The sequence below is a fragment of the Eutrigla gurnardus genome (assembly GCF_963514095.1).
Source record: "Eutrigla gurnardus genome assembly, chromosome: 6".
Lineage (NCBI taxonomy): Eukaryota > Metazoa > Chordata > Actinopteri > Perciformes > Triglidae > Eutrigla > Eutrigla gurnardus.
In genome coordinates, this window is record NC_139920.1 from 25,598,797 (window position 1) to 25,614,182 (window position 15,386).

At 41.8% G+C, this 15,386-nt stretch overlaps 1 protein-coding gene across 2 annotated transcripts; it reads right to left on the minus strand.

Moving 5' to 3' along the window:
* Nucleotides 1-186: 186 nt before the first annotated feature.
* Nucleotides 187-14,988, minus strand: LOC311014691 (guanine nucleotide-binding protein subunit beta-4). 2 transcript variants are annotated; one of them, XM_084011433.1, is made up of 11 exons: nucleotides 14,858-14,984; nucleotides 9,478-9,673; nucleotides 9,091-9,129; nucleotides 8,841-8,947; nucleotides 8,509-8,523; nucleotides 7,124-7,187; nucleotides 6,741-6,903; nucleotides 6,185-6,251; nucleotides 5,715-5,916; nucleotides 4,991-5,207; nucleotides 187-4,706 (listed from the first exon to the last, which is right to left on the minus strand). In XM_084011433.1, exons 2-11 carry the CDS (start codon nucleotides 9,532-9,534, stop codon nucleotides 4,600-4,602), a joined length of 1,038 nt encoding a protein of 345 aa, XP_083867559.1. In that variant the 5' UTR covers nucleotides 9,535-9,673; nucleotides 14,858-14,984; the 3' UTR covers nucleotides 187-4,599. The 2 variants fall into 2 exon arrangements, with proteins under 2 accessions (XP_083867559.1, XP_083867560.1); XM_084011434.1 differs by lacking the exon at nucleotides 8,509-8,523 and having other exon boundaries at nucleotides 14,858-14,988.
* Between the last annotated feature and the right edge of the window lie 398 nt (nucleotides 14,989-15,386).

Consider the following 15,386-nt stretch of genomic DNA (forward strand, 5'->3'; position numbering starts at 1 on the left):
TCAAAATGAACCTGTTAATTGTAAAAAAATATATATATATTTTTTTTAATTGTCTTTGATTATTTCAGGTCCTTTGCAATGACAGTAGGTGTCCATTTTCTCCTCAACAGTTGTTCTTATTTAAACACATTTCTCTGAAAGTAGACGTATACAGTCTCATCTTTTGTAAAAGGAAATTATTCAAGATTTGTATTCTTGGTTAGAAGCTTTTTATTGGATACAATAACTCATGGCAACATATCAGTATCACCAAGCCACTGTACAAATACAAAAAAAAAGGTCTGGTGTGAAAAAGACTATAAAAATTATTCCATAACAAGTGATTATAATTTCACACAATAGCACTGTAAGAGAATTATCATGGCACCAAGTCCCTGGTATTTACTGGCTTAAAACATAAAAGAATAAATAAATCAAAAGAAATATGTCAGAACAGTAGGTTGTAGAGTCAAAGGGCAGTGCATTATTTTTGTGACGGTGCTGTGGTGGTGATCATGTGGCGATCAATTCAAGTGGTGGGGTGTCATTGAATCAGGAACTTTCTATTTCTCATATCCAGGTATAAAATTTGGAGATTCGGGGGGAAAGTGACATTTTCTCATCTGCTCTTAGGTGTTGCCACTGAGGGGGACGAATGGCAACTTAGATTGGCCGCCCCCAAAAAAACAAAAAAACACTCCAGTGATGCAAAGATAGATCTTTGCACTTCAGACAATACTGTAAATGCACCAAAAGTCAACATTTCGTAACACCAAAGAAGTTGATTCAACAGCTCCGTATCGGTTGTACAGCTAAGAGAAAAAACTGGAGGAGATTTCAGGTAAATAACGATGAAATTGAATGAAGTCAAGCACCTTTGAGGATTAATGAGAGAACTGCACAGGCACGTAGAAGTGTTACTATTCCAGGTTCCAGCTGCTAATACTGCTGAATGTACACACAGAGCGGAGGGGGAAATGGTTGCCTGCTGAATTTCATTGCCAGAAACGCACACAATCCCCTGTTCACCGGTTAAGGGCTACGGTGTATTTTTTTTTTTTTTTTTTTTCTCCTCCAAATTTCACACAGCTTATAATAATGTCATGAAAGAACGGGGGATGGGTTTATTCGAATAATTTGACATTTTGGGGAAAGACGCTCAATTGCTTTCTGGAGTAGTTAGGGGGAAGGTATAATTTGGTTTGTAACAAACAAACTTATGCTATTGCTAGCAGCCCGCTAGTTTAGCTTAGCACAAAGAACAGAAACAATTTCACATGTAATATAATGGGTATGTGCCTGACCAGTTGCCAGGCAACCAGCGGGAATTTAACAAGGCAAGTACCGTTTTAACAATTTGTTTTTGGTTTCACAAATAATATATATATAACATGCTAATTAGCCAGGCTAGCCATCTCCCGGTTGTGCAAAGCTAAGCTAACAGGCTGCTCGTTGTAGCCTAATTTTTTTTAAATAGACAGAATAATGGTGTAGAACCTTCTCATCTAACCTCCACAAAACAACCCCCCCCCCTCCCCTCCAAAATAACAAGTTATTCCTTTAAATACATTTCATCATCTTTATCTGGCGGCACATGAACGTCAGATTTACTCTAAAACACTGTTAACTTAAAAACCACTTTGGGATACAAAAACCCATATTCAGAATATAAGCAGTCCACCAGTTCGATCAGACAACAAACTGGGTATAAAATCAGATACCGACGTGACTTTAATTGATGGATATGGAGAAGGCTGGCACTTGAGTAAAGTGAGCAAACATGTTGTTTTTTTTTGTTTGTTTTTTTTTGTCACATTGACTAGTTTTTAGTTCACAGCTCAGGGTCTGTGGATAACATTGGCACAAATGAGGAAGTAACACTTAATCTATAAGTTATCCACATACATCAGCAAATCACACCCTTCCCTTCCCTCCCCTCCCCCCACCCAAGCACACACACACCTCAACACTGATATGCAATACATATCACACCCTACACACCTTGAAGAGATTCTCAGGCTAAAAACTATAACTGTTATTTTTAACATTCTCTCAAAATGGATTTAATTAATGCAAAGCCAGGGAGAAGAAGCTAATACATTTAAAAACAAACAAAAAAAAGGTCACTAGAATCACAGTATGCCAAAGAGGGGTTTCATTGATAGCCGATTGAGCCTAAATAAATACTACAAACTGTAAGGTAGTAGTAGAAAGCAGAATTGTATAAAAAGTGATGTAAAACACTCGCTTTACGTTATGGAGCTGCATGTGTTCGCGGTGGTCTTCTGTAAGCATGCTTTTTTTTAGTGTTCACTAGTATCAGAATGTGCTTCTATTGGGAAAAGAAAACATAATCATCAATCTCTCTTATTAATCACGGTGTAAAAAGGAATAGTAAGAGAAAAAACATTACTGTAGTCGATGCTAGTATCACCTTCTATCATGAATGGCATTGTAAGGCAGAATGGAGACACGAGAGTGCCACATCTCACAGGAGCACAGACCCTCCTTTATCCAGCCCGTGTGGGTCAAATGTTTGTATTCAGAGATAGGCACCTGAGACAGCCAATGGATAGGTCCAACTCACATACGTTATGTGTGTGTTTTTGTTTTCTAAGCCTTTAGAGGAACCAAAATGATGGAAGATGTGTGATGAGAAAATACTCAAAAATCAAAAGATAGCACTTCTATGGGTAAATAAGTCACATGTGCTCAATGGTTTACATTTGTATTACAGTTTGTGAGTGCATGTCTAGCTCTCTACTAAGTGTACATTTCTGTCTATCAAGTGTACTTTCTTCACAAGCAATATTCAACAGTTCATAACATGTTTTGGTGATGAAAAAAAAAAGTGTTGAACCCTTTAAAAAAACAAACTTTTTTTTTTACAGGCTTGTGGTGGCACTGGTGTGGTTTTGGAGCAGCTAACATGATTTCAGTTCCATGCAGTCACTCAGTTCACACCTTGTTGACGACGAAAAGGACTCGATCCATCTCTTTGGAAAAAAAAAAAACCCAAACAATTTAATGACATGGCATTGACGGACATCTTTCTTTTTCCCTCTACAACTTTTCTCTGGTCCTCAGAGGCTGCTGACAGAGTCACTGCTGTCCGTTACAGTCCTTTAAATATCTTCATGTAACACCAGGCCGCTCTACCATTAGTCCATACAGGCCTCAGCACTACAGGCTCGCAGGTAGAAAACAGCATCTGCTCGGGGAGAACGCACATCTCTTTGCGATGCCCCTCCTTTCCATCAGTGTCATTTGTACAGGCAACTTGAGATGCTCGCCTCGACTCTAAGGAGAAGTGGATTCTATAGGCCACAGCTGACGGGAGATATTATGATGCAAAATCCCCAGTTAGGACTATTGGGTTCTCAATCATGTCACACAGCTGTTGATTTGCATGGAATGAATCTTGTCTTCAGATATTCAGCATCCAAGGACTTGAAACCACAATCCATGTTGAGTGGAGGGAGGCCAAGGCAGGGCCTCCAGTTAAATTAAGTTTTCTATCTTAGCCTAAAATTCACCAGTTTCTACTTTGGAGCTAAAGCTGAATCCAGACGTTAAAAAAAAGAACTAAAAACACCATTTATTGGTTTTTGAAGCGCTCTGCCTAATTAATTCACAGCAGTGTGGCGGTTTCCTATGAAATGAAAAGACTGTGGTGAGGAATGCAAGGGGTCGTGGTATTAAAATGCTATCATTCACATGTATTTATACCTGCTGCCTGCAACTATAATACACACAGATGAGGAAAGTGAGGTTTAGCTGGGCCAAATTCTAGTTTTGTAAATTTGTTCACGTGCTAAATCCTCTTTGGTTGCTAGACCAGCAGGCTTCTCTAAATCAGCAAGTACCAGAAAGATCAGAAGATGAAATTAGACTTTTTAAGGTCAAATTATGATACGTTGCCGTGTCTAAATCTGTCTGACACAGGACGAAATACGTGTTTCTGGCATTATGTTTTGTAGTAATGTGAATATGTACATTTGAAATAAAACAGAACACCCCCAAAATCATAAAAAAAAAACCCAAGGGTGGGAAATAAACTACAAAAATATATACATACACATTATATATGCATATATGATGCATATATACACACATAATGCTATACATATATACTGTCTTTATATATACATTTACATATTACAAACTGACGTTCATCTCGTTGGTTGTTAGTCACGGTAACAGATGCTCTTTATCGCCCCCTAGAAGAGAATTGGTATAAGGGGTGAATTCTTCTATATATTTTTTTCCTTCAGTTTTTCATAACTCATTTCTCTTTTTTTTTTTATTATTTTTGATTGGACAATTGGACTGGAAGGTTGTTATTTTTGTTTCTGTGTAATAGCTGGGTGAAAAAAAATGTCACTTTGAAAGGTAGAAAGAGTTGGTACTTTCTCACAAGTGTGCGGGTCGCCAGCAGAGAGGGGAACTGGGTGGGTGGGGGAGGGTGGGGGAGGGGGGTTGTGAGTTGAGAGGATTTCGGCTGACACAGTGTGCACCCCTCAGGTCCAGCCCAGTAGATGAGTTGGGATATGGGGGGTGGGGGGGGGTGGGGAGCAAGTTGGCAGGCAGTGATTGAGTACAACAAGGGAAGAGATTTGTTTAGTTCCAGATCCGGAGGAAACTGTCCCAGGAGCCGGTGGCCACAGCCATGCCGTCTTCCGTCACCCCGAGGCAGCTCACTCTGTTGTCGTGGCCCGCCAGCACACCTGGAGGTAAGAAAGAAATACATTAACAACTGAATCAACTGAACCAATCAAGGTTGGTCAATATAAATCTCTTTATGTTCAATTTTCTGTTCATACCTATTCTAGGATGCTTACATGTGAGATATTAGAGCTGAATCCATTGTTTGATTTGCAAAATTATTTTTTAACTGTTTAATGAAAGTTTAAGCATAAAAGCCAAACATTTCAGTTCCGAAAATTGGGAATTCACAGCCTTGTCAAAAATGAATAAACTCAATAAAATGACCGGGCTTCATGTGATTTACCTGCTCGCTCGCCCTTCAGAGTGTCCCAGACGTTGCAGTTGAAGTCATCGTAGCCGGCCAGGAGCAGTCTGCCACTCTTGGAGAAGGACACGGAGGTGATGCCGCAGATGATGTTGTCGTGGCTGTACATCATGAGCTCCTGGTCAGCGCGCAGGTCAAACAGCCTGCAGGTGGCATCATCTGAGCCTGTGCCAAAGGCATTTCCATTGGGGAAAAACTGCAGGAGAGGAAAAAAAAAAAAAAAAAGTCAGGACAGTGTTGTTAAATTTCATCATGTGTCTGAGGCACATGACTGAGGCCTCTGGGGAGAGGTTTTCTCTAAAGATGCTCATTGTTTTTCCCCAAAGCCTAACAACCCCAACCAAGGTCAATATAAGAGCACAGAACCAAGATACTGACCTGCTTCAAAAGGAGCACTTTGACATGTGTAATACTGTAGAAGTAGGACGGTGATGACCAATACTCATGATATATATTCATGTTGTCACATACACCGATTTAAACACTAAAACGTTAATAAAGCCAAAATCATGTGGCTTGTTGGACTCTTTTGATCACAAAAGTAATTCTTAAGTGGGTTTCACTTAAAAATGTATTATTTATTAAAAATGTATTATTTATGAGAATCTTGACACTGTTAAATTTGCATTTTCCAAAAATCAAGCGATATTGAACCATAGTCAATCTTCGATCAGTGTGTGTGACGTGAAGGTTCAGGACTCACGGTGACGGCGTTGATGTCGGACACGTGGCCGGTGAAGGACTGCCTGCACATGCCGTCGCGGATGTCCCACAGCTTGGAGGTGGCATCGCAGGCTCCTGACACAAAGGTCTTGTAGTCCGGACTCAGAGACAAACTCATCACATCCCCTGTGTGGCCAGTGAAGTTGGTGGCCTGCTGGCCTGTCTCTATGTCCCACAATGCACTGCAAGAAAGGAAGGTGTATCGGTATAAGTGTCCCCTGAGACAATACATGCTTTTACATTCGATGCCGTGCCATGTTACAGTATATACACACATAATAAGACATCCTGGCATCAATAACAACAGAGTTTTCTGATTTATGTGAATTATTAGAAATTTGGAGAAGAACTCTTCTTATTCAATATGATGGTGTTTCTTTACTCTTATATGTAGCAAGAAAACAATGTTATTTCTATCATGTAAACAGCATTCAGGGGGTCGTTGCTCACCAGGTGGTGTCTCCAGAGCTCGTCAGTATCTGGTTGTCATCCAGGAAACGACAGCAGGATAAGTAACCTGGAGATAAACGGGTTCAACGTCAGTGAAGGGGAGCTCTGCTTCGGCCCTCACATGGTGGCCTACCACGACTGAATATTCACTGCTGTGCTAGCCCGTCTCCACTATGTTGCTTAAACAAGAGGGACATCTTTTCCTCCTAGCTGAGCCTAAACTTAATCCACATCCTGCGATTTGAGATAAAAACGAGTTGAGAAATGGGTGTATTGATTCAGCGCTGTAGCCCTGTGGTAGAAAACATCCCTCCACATTCAGGCTCTGGAGTCAAACTATTAGCAAAACTACTGTGAAGACAATTTCTAACCATGATAAAATACTACACTCTCCCTCCCCAGGCTGACTAATTAAATCTACTGTAAACTACATTCTCCTCTATTTGCAGCAAAATGTACTTTATTTCATGCTTACACTGACCCAGGTAAGTATGTTAAATAACAACATGCATGAAAACGAGCCATGCCGTCGAGTCTCGGCTGACCCTGGGCCTACCTGTGTGTCCGGGTAGCTCTCGGGTGACGCGCACGTTGCCCTCGCGGGTCTTCAGGCTGTATATAGAGCAGATGTTGTCCAGGCCTCCGCAGGCCACATAGTTCCCAGAAGGGGCGTAAGCGCACGTCATCACCCAGGAAGAACGCAGCGGGATGGCATGCATCTGGAGACGAGGAGAGTCGGAGTCATTTATTTACGAAAATACAATAAAGTAAGCGATGTCGAGCTTTAAAAGGTCAATTGTGACCTTTTGTGTGTGATGCTTTTAAGTCAGACAGAATCCTTAAAGGATGCCTTCTTCTATTTATAATAGAACTCCAAAATGTGCTGTAAAAGTTCTTGTAAATATTAAACATTCTATCATTTATTATTAATAGTCTCACCTTATTTGTTGTGTAGCTGTCCCAGATGATAAGCTTTCCATCTTGCGAGGCACTGACGAGTAACCTGGAAACAATTTTGAGAAAAAAAAAACAGCCGCCATGACACGTGGCTCAGACGTTGGAAAAAAAACCCCCACATAATCTGGAGGTACATGCACCTGGATCATTCAAAAGCAATGAGAGCCAGCAGCCACCAAACAGTATTCTGTCTGAATATAGTATAAGGTGCTCTGTCAAAAAGCATTCGGCGTGAGTTCCCTACTCTTCTCTCCCAGAACCCATTTTCTCTCCATCTTTCCTCTTCCTCCCCCACTCCCGGTGGAAGTCTCCTCATCCAGGGATGCCACTTTTAATGTCCCACTCCATGTAATATTCATTACCCCGGTTATGTAAAAGTCCTACAGTCGAGTGGGAGGTGGAAAGCGCTAGAAAGAAGCCGGGGCGTGGCAGCAAGAAGGGACGGCGAGGAAAAGGAATGCAGAGAAGATGATGGATGATAGGAAAAGTGTAGAGTTAAGAGTTATAGGTGGTGCAGATGCAGAAAAACAGCTGGAAACCCCTCCATCCCATCCTGTCTGTCTGTCTCTCCGGGGACAGGAAGTGGTTTGATGGTGCTACGCTACAATCAAGAGCAGAGCCATCATGCTCAAATGTCAGAAGCTGTATACAAAATAAACACTGGCCTCCTGCAGGGTCACCCAGAGGGTGCTCGGCGCGCCCACACATGCACATGCACACACACACACACACACGCGCACACACACACTCGACAGAATAATCATATTTGCATCATCAGCTGCAGGTAATTCCAGTAGGTTTGGTGAAAAAAGAGAAAACTACTTTGCTTTAACAGAAGTGTGTGACCTATGACTTCTAAAAACACTTCAACAACCATAAAAACAGAACTAGGTTTTGTCTACATTCTCCTACAGTTAACTTCCTGCGGACAAGGAACACTGCATCGCATGCATACTATTGGGATAATATGATTTTTGGTGCTCAGAATTGCAGCAAACAGTTAAAAAAGCAGTTTGTGACTTTTAAAATTGAGTGACTCAATGCAAGCAGCCACAGCTGGTGTCCAATCTGGCCTCAAAGATTAATTGTGAATCATCATAACATTTTGAACAATTTTTTTTTAAAAGATCTTACAAACTGCATCTTTAAGGAAATATCAAATAAGCTGCTGTGGCTGCCCGTCTCTGTGCCCAGCTAGTATCATTAATGTGCTTATAGTGAGCAGTAGACAGGTGTACAGTAGTAGTGGAGGTGGCGGTAGTGACAGTCAAATATGGTGGTATTAGTCATATTAGGGGAATAGTAGTAGTGGTGGTGGTAGTAGTAGTAATAGTAGTAGTGGTACTGGTAGTAGTTTAGCCCCACACCTGGGACTGCCGTCACTGCCCCAGTGCATTGCATTGGGAGACAGATGGACAGAGAGAAAGGTAAAAGGGTGACACAGACATATTAAACACAAAATAATAATACTAATATAACAAAATATTCTTGTTAATTGCACTCGTGTACATTTGCAGTGAGAGTTGGAGTTCCGCTGTAATAAGTTGACATTCAACTTGGTGGCATTACTCAACAAATTACTATTAAATAAGAATTTAAGCATTTAAGTCAAACGGACGACAAGAAGACAAAAAGACCAATTATAAAAAGGTTAATTTCCTAGCAAATGATTGTGTTGACTGTAGGATAACTACACTACCTGGAGTCGCTCCCCCAATGCATTGCATAGATCTTGGCCAGGTGGCCCCTGAGGGTGCGTCGCGTCCGCATCTGTATCCGGCCCACTGAGTCCAGACCAGCTGTGATCTGCCAAAACACAGGAAGGAGCGTCTGCAGTGTCACTCCACACTATTTTTAATGGTTTGGGCCATTTAGAGTAACACTGAATGTCAACCCCCCTCCTTGAGCAAAATACAGGGATTGTTTACCAAAAGTGGGGGAAATCTTACCTGCGACAGAGTGGAGTCACTGCAGGCTTTCCTGGCATCCTGCAACAACAAAAAACCCAAATAATCATGTTGATGTTGAAGAGTAGCACATCATTATGTTATTGATAATCACAGAAACCGAATATCTCAGTGATCGCAGAATAATCACACAGCAGCGACTGACATTTATAGATCAGTGCCCACATGGCATTTCTGCACGAGAGTGGAGGTGGCTGATTGACAAGTTATATGTTGAGTGCGTCACTCTCTCATCTTGAAACCGTGTGAGTCACAGCTCGCAGTGAACAGACAGTGGCACACATGCAACTTACAAACACTAGTACAATACACACAAACACAAACACACATTTACAGAAGCAAACACGTGCAAACAAAACGTTGCTGTACCCGGATCTGATTGCGTAGTTGCTCGGCTTCCTGCCGCAACTGTTCCAGCTCACTCATTGTCCCTCTGATGTGTTTCAGGCCACACTCTGCTCCAAATACTGATCGGCCTGGGGAATCACACGTGCCTGCACGCGCGCACACACACACACCCACACACACACGCACTCACTCACACACACGTTTTACCAGCTGACACCTGCAAGACAAAGACAGAAATACTATGAGTTCAACAGGGAGACAGAGAGTGAAGGATGGGATGACCCATCAGACAAATATAGGTATCCTGCATGGGTTCAGAACCAAAAAGGAAGAGTGCTGCAAAGGGTGGGGCTGGGTGGGAGCCCGGAGGGTGGCCTGGCTCTTCAAACACCCCCGGTCTGGTTCAAAAGGCCATCTGAGGCAGGCTCTGACCTTTCCTGACTCAATCAGCCTTTTGTGTTGTTGCATTGCCCTGTTTTTTCGGCCCGCCCAAGGAGTCCCGAACCTACGTACGTACGTGCCTGTGTGTGTGTGTGTGTGTGTGTGTGTGCGTGCATTGTTTATAAGACGTCTAAATGACAAAGAAAATGTGTGTATATATTCATCCGTGAGTGTGTGTGCATTATGTGAGCATTCATTGAAATGTGTGTCCAGGTTAGGCAGATCTGTTTGAACGAGCGAGCATGCATGTCTGTGTGTGTGTGTGTATAAGTGTGTGTGTGTGTGCGCACATGCAAGTTGCCACTTCCTTTACCTTGGGGAGCCTGAATGTGGGTCACAAAGCACTTAGACACTCCTCAGAAATGTGTGGACCGCACCCCCCCCCCAACCCCCCGCCATCCCCTCCTCATTTTCCAGGCTGTTTTACAGCCTGCTGTCCAGAAGTCTAACCCTCGGAGATTAAATTTTCAGTTCTATTTTCTATAATTCAACAATTACATCGAGTCCAGCCCTTCCTCTCCACAGGAAATCATGTTAATGTTAAGGAGGATTTTTGTGTTTTATCTTTCTTTTCTTTCTTTCTTTTGCAGAGCCTTCAAAACGGGCCCAGTTACTAATTCACCACAAAAGAAAAGCCAGTCATTTTTACGAAACGGTAAATAAGCAACTAAGACAATGTTGCTTTGATCGCAAAGATACTGCAAATGAGTGGAAAGCAGCCCTTTCAGATAATATGTTCACATTGTTTTGGCCATTTTGCCTCTGCATCGCAAACACGAGTGACGGCGCTTTGGCCTGCTCATCGAGGATTCTCGTCTCTCAGCCAAGGAGGTCTTTGACAGTAACGAGGCATCGGGGGCAGCGAGCGTTGCAATGCTTTCAGCTGCCTGGGAGTGACGTCACTCTCCTCCGGCTGACGCAACCCCCCTGAAGAGAGGCTCTCAGCGTCAGCTCGCCTGTGATGTGGTGCTGCCTCTATGACCACCATGGATCCATTATACCATATGCCTCCGCCTACCAAAAACACCAGATATGACCTTCCACACTCAAATATTTATTTTAATCAATGTGTTTCAGCCTGAGGCTCGTATCATGAAAGGCAACGGCACGAGAGATGAGGTGGAACATTACGCAGGTATGACGATGAAGATGACGCTGGAAAAAAAAACAAAAAAACGTGATGCGTTTCAATAAAAACACCTCCGATTTGAAGGCATGCCATGGCATTGATTTGTAGACATACCTCATGAATTGTTCACACTTGGATGATAATATGTCATTTAGAAACCAAAACAGAAACCATCGCTGCTGCAGTAACTAACCACAGCCGAGAGGAGCTGTCACACAGAAAGGATAGAGTTTACCTTCAACAGTTTATAGTCGTAAAACTCGCCGTGTCTTTTCTCCAGTTGTGTGACTGGAGTCATGCAGCCGGGCCGACGCCGGCCCAGAGCATGGCACAGGATCAGCGGGCGACAAAGGCAGAGCTGTGTGTGTCGGAGCCGTCTATTGTTTAGTATGAGGCTGCCAGCTACAGTAGATAGTGCCGCTTGGCACCATCGCAGTTGGGTCTCTGAGACTGGCCATGGGAGGCTAGAACTGCTGCAGGCCTTCTGACACCAACCGACCAGCCATCAACGCTGGAGGCTCCACGTAGCCAACAGGAAAATACTGTGGTCGAACCGGGACCAATGCATGTCTAGGATCGAGACAAAGATGCATAAAAGGCAGACATACCAGTAAACACACCTTTCTTCCTTGCATCACATCCATAAGGATACAAATAATAACCAGAAATGGACACTGTCTACTCCATTAGTCGATCAGAAGAATGGCAAAAAAAGAGATGGAATTTCAAATCATGTCTAGGCTGTATTAAGTCTTCAACAACTACAACTATAAAAATAATTAATTAAAAATGAGCAGTATTCAGAGGGTCACGATCCGATTCAGATTTTTTTTATTAAATCTTTCAAACAAATTCCTGTTTGTAGGATATAGTTGATGTGCTACATTACTTAATTTTTTTTAAAATTAATAATCGATTATAGACCTCTACGAAGCAGCATGAAGAAAACCTGAAGTGATTAGTCGAAAGATCGATGAGTCAAATTCAAAATTTTCACGGCTTCAAGCTTTTCAAGTGTGTTTGGTGGTTTTGAGAGAATAGCTTATACATGTTTTTGTATGGAAGCGCTGTTTTTTTTACCTCTGGTCCAGCTGTCAATATGTTTTATATAATTAATCTTCACAATTGCATTTCATCAACTTTACAATAAAAATAAATAATTTAATTGTAGAAATATATGTATCACTCTTTATACCAGAGAAAGAAAGGCACACAGAGAGATCTCCATAGTAAGGTCATTGTCAGTCACAAGTCACTGGTTCCCATAATGAAGCTTGGTCACAATATTTTTGTTACAGGAGACACACTGTCACATCAGTGTGTCTCCTGCTGACTCAGTGATAGTTCATGTCCAACGGGAAAAACATGCACAGCCATAAGACAGTATGGGCTTCGAGTCCAGAAGGGTTTTTTTATTTTGTGTTTAACTTAAATTGGTCAATGAGGCCTTGTGTTCCTTCTGGGTCACATTCAGTAGAAAGTCGGTCACATCTGCCTCAATCATGAAGAAACACCGATGAACGGAGCAGCCGCAGCCGGAGCCACAGGTGCCCAACAGCATGAACTCGTTAGGAACTTAAAGGAATTAACATTTTGAACCGTCAGGGCTAATCAAATGTATTCACTTCATACCAGTGTTTACAGTAACATTTAAATGTTATCAAATGCAGTCATTAAAATTCTCAAATGTGTGATTAATTTGTAATAAACATACGATCTAAAAGGCTTAGGTCCAAATCAGCCTCTATACAGTTACTGTTCAATTGTATGCATGTTGAATTTATGATATATATACCTCTCAAGGATATTGAATATGCTTAGTTATTGTCATTAGACGACAATTATAGGAGTCATGGCGGTGTGCACTGGATCGTGAGGAAACTCATTATGGCTCGGTGTGTGAAAGTGAAAAATGAATGCAGCAGGGCAGCTCCACCAGGTGTAAACTTGTTCAGGTAACCCACTCACTATTCCAAACATCCGGAGAATGGAGCAAATGCCTGGTGAGATTCCAGCAACACGAGAGGTCACTTCTACCTTCTGTTCAGCATATTATATCATTTTTTAATTATCCAAAAAAAGGGTTGATTTTGCTTATTATGACATGGAAGTGCCAAAGATCACGGCGAATGATTGCGTGAGGACTGTATGACCTACGCCGATCACAGGTTTCACCCCACCTACACCAGGCAGGTACAGAATTACTCACAATTTAGTCACACATCATTCCTAAGAAAAATACAACCCAATTAGATTGAAATGTTCTTGTCCAAACAAGTCCCAAGTGGCATCTGAAGTTAACCATCACCTTTTTACATGAATGTTTACAGATTTTCCTGCCTGGATATAATAATGGGTCCAGTTATAGAAAAAAAACTGATCAGCTGTTATTTTGCCGTCACCACAGGTTGGTATCTCCGACGTGTGGTAAATGTACTGTTTGAAAGAATCAGTACGGGCTGGGTGGTACGGTTGAAATCTGTGTCATAACATCAATATGTGGCAACTCTATCCAAACTTATATCAAAAATTCCAGTAATGCCTAATGCAGTGAGTCGTGTTGCACTTTCCCCCCCACTCTTAATACATGTAAATCAATTATAAAGTTTTGTTTTGAGAACAGAATTTGACATTACGCATGTTATATGATCATATCATCGCAATGCAAATTAATTTGAAAATCGCCCACCTCTACAAGTCCTGATATCATAATTCAGAGAAATATCGTCTTTCATTTTCCATATAATGTGTTTTCAGTGTCGTCATTTCCTGGCTGTAGGGATCCAACTAGCAATTGTTGATCGTTTCCATTTAATTGACTGCTTATATAGTTTATATAACGAGTGAAATTTGTCTGAAACCCCTGTGACGTCTTCAAAATGGCTTGTTTTGTCAGCAAAGTGACAAATGTAACATTTGAACAATGAATTGAATCGTTTTTTTTACCTGGCTTTAAAAAGACGGTGGTGCAAAATGACATAACTGTATTTTGACTAATCTAAATCAAAAGTGTAGGTTATGTGCCTTCCCATCATACCCTCTTTATTTAAATTTCACATTATATATATTATCCACCTTTGAGTTTTATTATAGGCCATTATGTGCCAAAAAAAAACTGTTGCTATGTACTAACACAAATAAACTGCAGAATGACAAAATACATGATCTAAAATTTAAAAAAAATCTGTAACTTCATACTGGACTGATTGATTACATGCTGACAGTCAGCGGCCATGACAGGAAACGATCAGCTGCATCGTATGGAAACACAGACAGCAGGTGGTGAAACGTTACACGTATAAACCGTCTTCTACCAAATCATCGTTAGTTGATATATACCGGTATATATATATATATACACGTTTCCTGGCACGAGCAACAAATTGCAGCAGCCTCGCGCCCCCCGCCCCCGTCGTCACGCTACTTGTTGCCGCTCGGATGAAGGCGGACTGGCATGTATATTTAATGGAAAAGAGAAGAAGAAGAAAAAAAAAAAAAGGGTGTCGTGCAATCACTAATGTGAAAGCGGATTTCTGCAATGGTAACAGCTACTGGTGAGAGGGGTTCTGCCCCTATAGTTCCGCGTGAGTGTCGTTTGACAGCCTGGTTAAAAAACAGAAAAAAAGGGCCGCGTTTGAGTGAATTTTCTGCTTTGCCTTGCGGGGAAAAAACCCAGCACTGAGGCAATAGTAGCCTGGGAACAGTTATGTCAAGAGCTACATGGCTGCTCACAGCAACCGACAGCGTTACAACCTCACGGGGCGTTTTTTCTACCCCTCACATATACGAAATAACACTAAAAATATACATATCAAGACTTCACGTCCTTACCTGAAGCAGGGTTTTTTTGTTTTCTTGTTTTGTTTTTGTGGTTCTGTCCGTCCTTCCGTGATCCGAGTCACACCGATCCGTTTTTCACACGACAACCATGGTCCCCAGCTGTGAGGGAGAGGAGGGGGAGGGGGGAGGGCGCAAAACGCAAATGTGTTGAATTTTGTTTAAGACAATATTATCGGTTTAAAAAAGGGGGGGAGGGGGGGCAGAAGCGAACGCGACTCGGGTCGGATTAGACTAAAAAAAATTTCACCAAAGCAAGCTAATCACCACACCCATGAAAGTGGGAACATGGCAACAGCCTACGCGTAGGGGTGCGGGGTGGCGAAGAGAACACATCGCTTTCATTTCAGAAACAATGTTACATATTATCGGATACAGATTCCGTCTTAATTTGCTTTATATTTTAGCCAGTATTTAAAAAAAAAAAAAAACAATGGTGATAAAGCTTGCTTTTAGATGGTGGAAATTTTCTGTCATTGGTTGTGAAACCTACAGGTGAAATGGTACGGTCCGTCAGCCCCCT

Coding starts and splice junctions, on each gene's coding strand:
- LOC311014691 (XM_084011433.1), bottom strand. CDS start 9,534: ATGAGTGAGCTGGAACAGTTGCGGCAGGAAGCCGAGCAACTACGCAAT. Junction 9,130..9,477: donor AACTACGCAATCAGATCCGG/GTACAGCAACGT, acceptor TTGTTGTTGCAG/GATGCCAGGAAAGCCTGCAG. Junction 4,707..4,990: donor TCTGAAGGGCGAGCGAGCAG/GTAAATCACATG, acceptor TCTTACCTCCAG/GTGTGCTGGCGGGCCACGAC.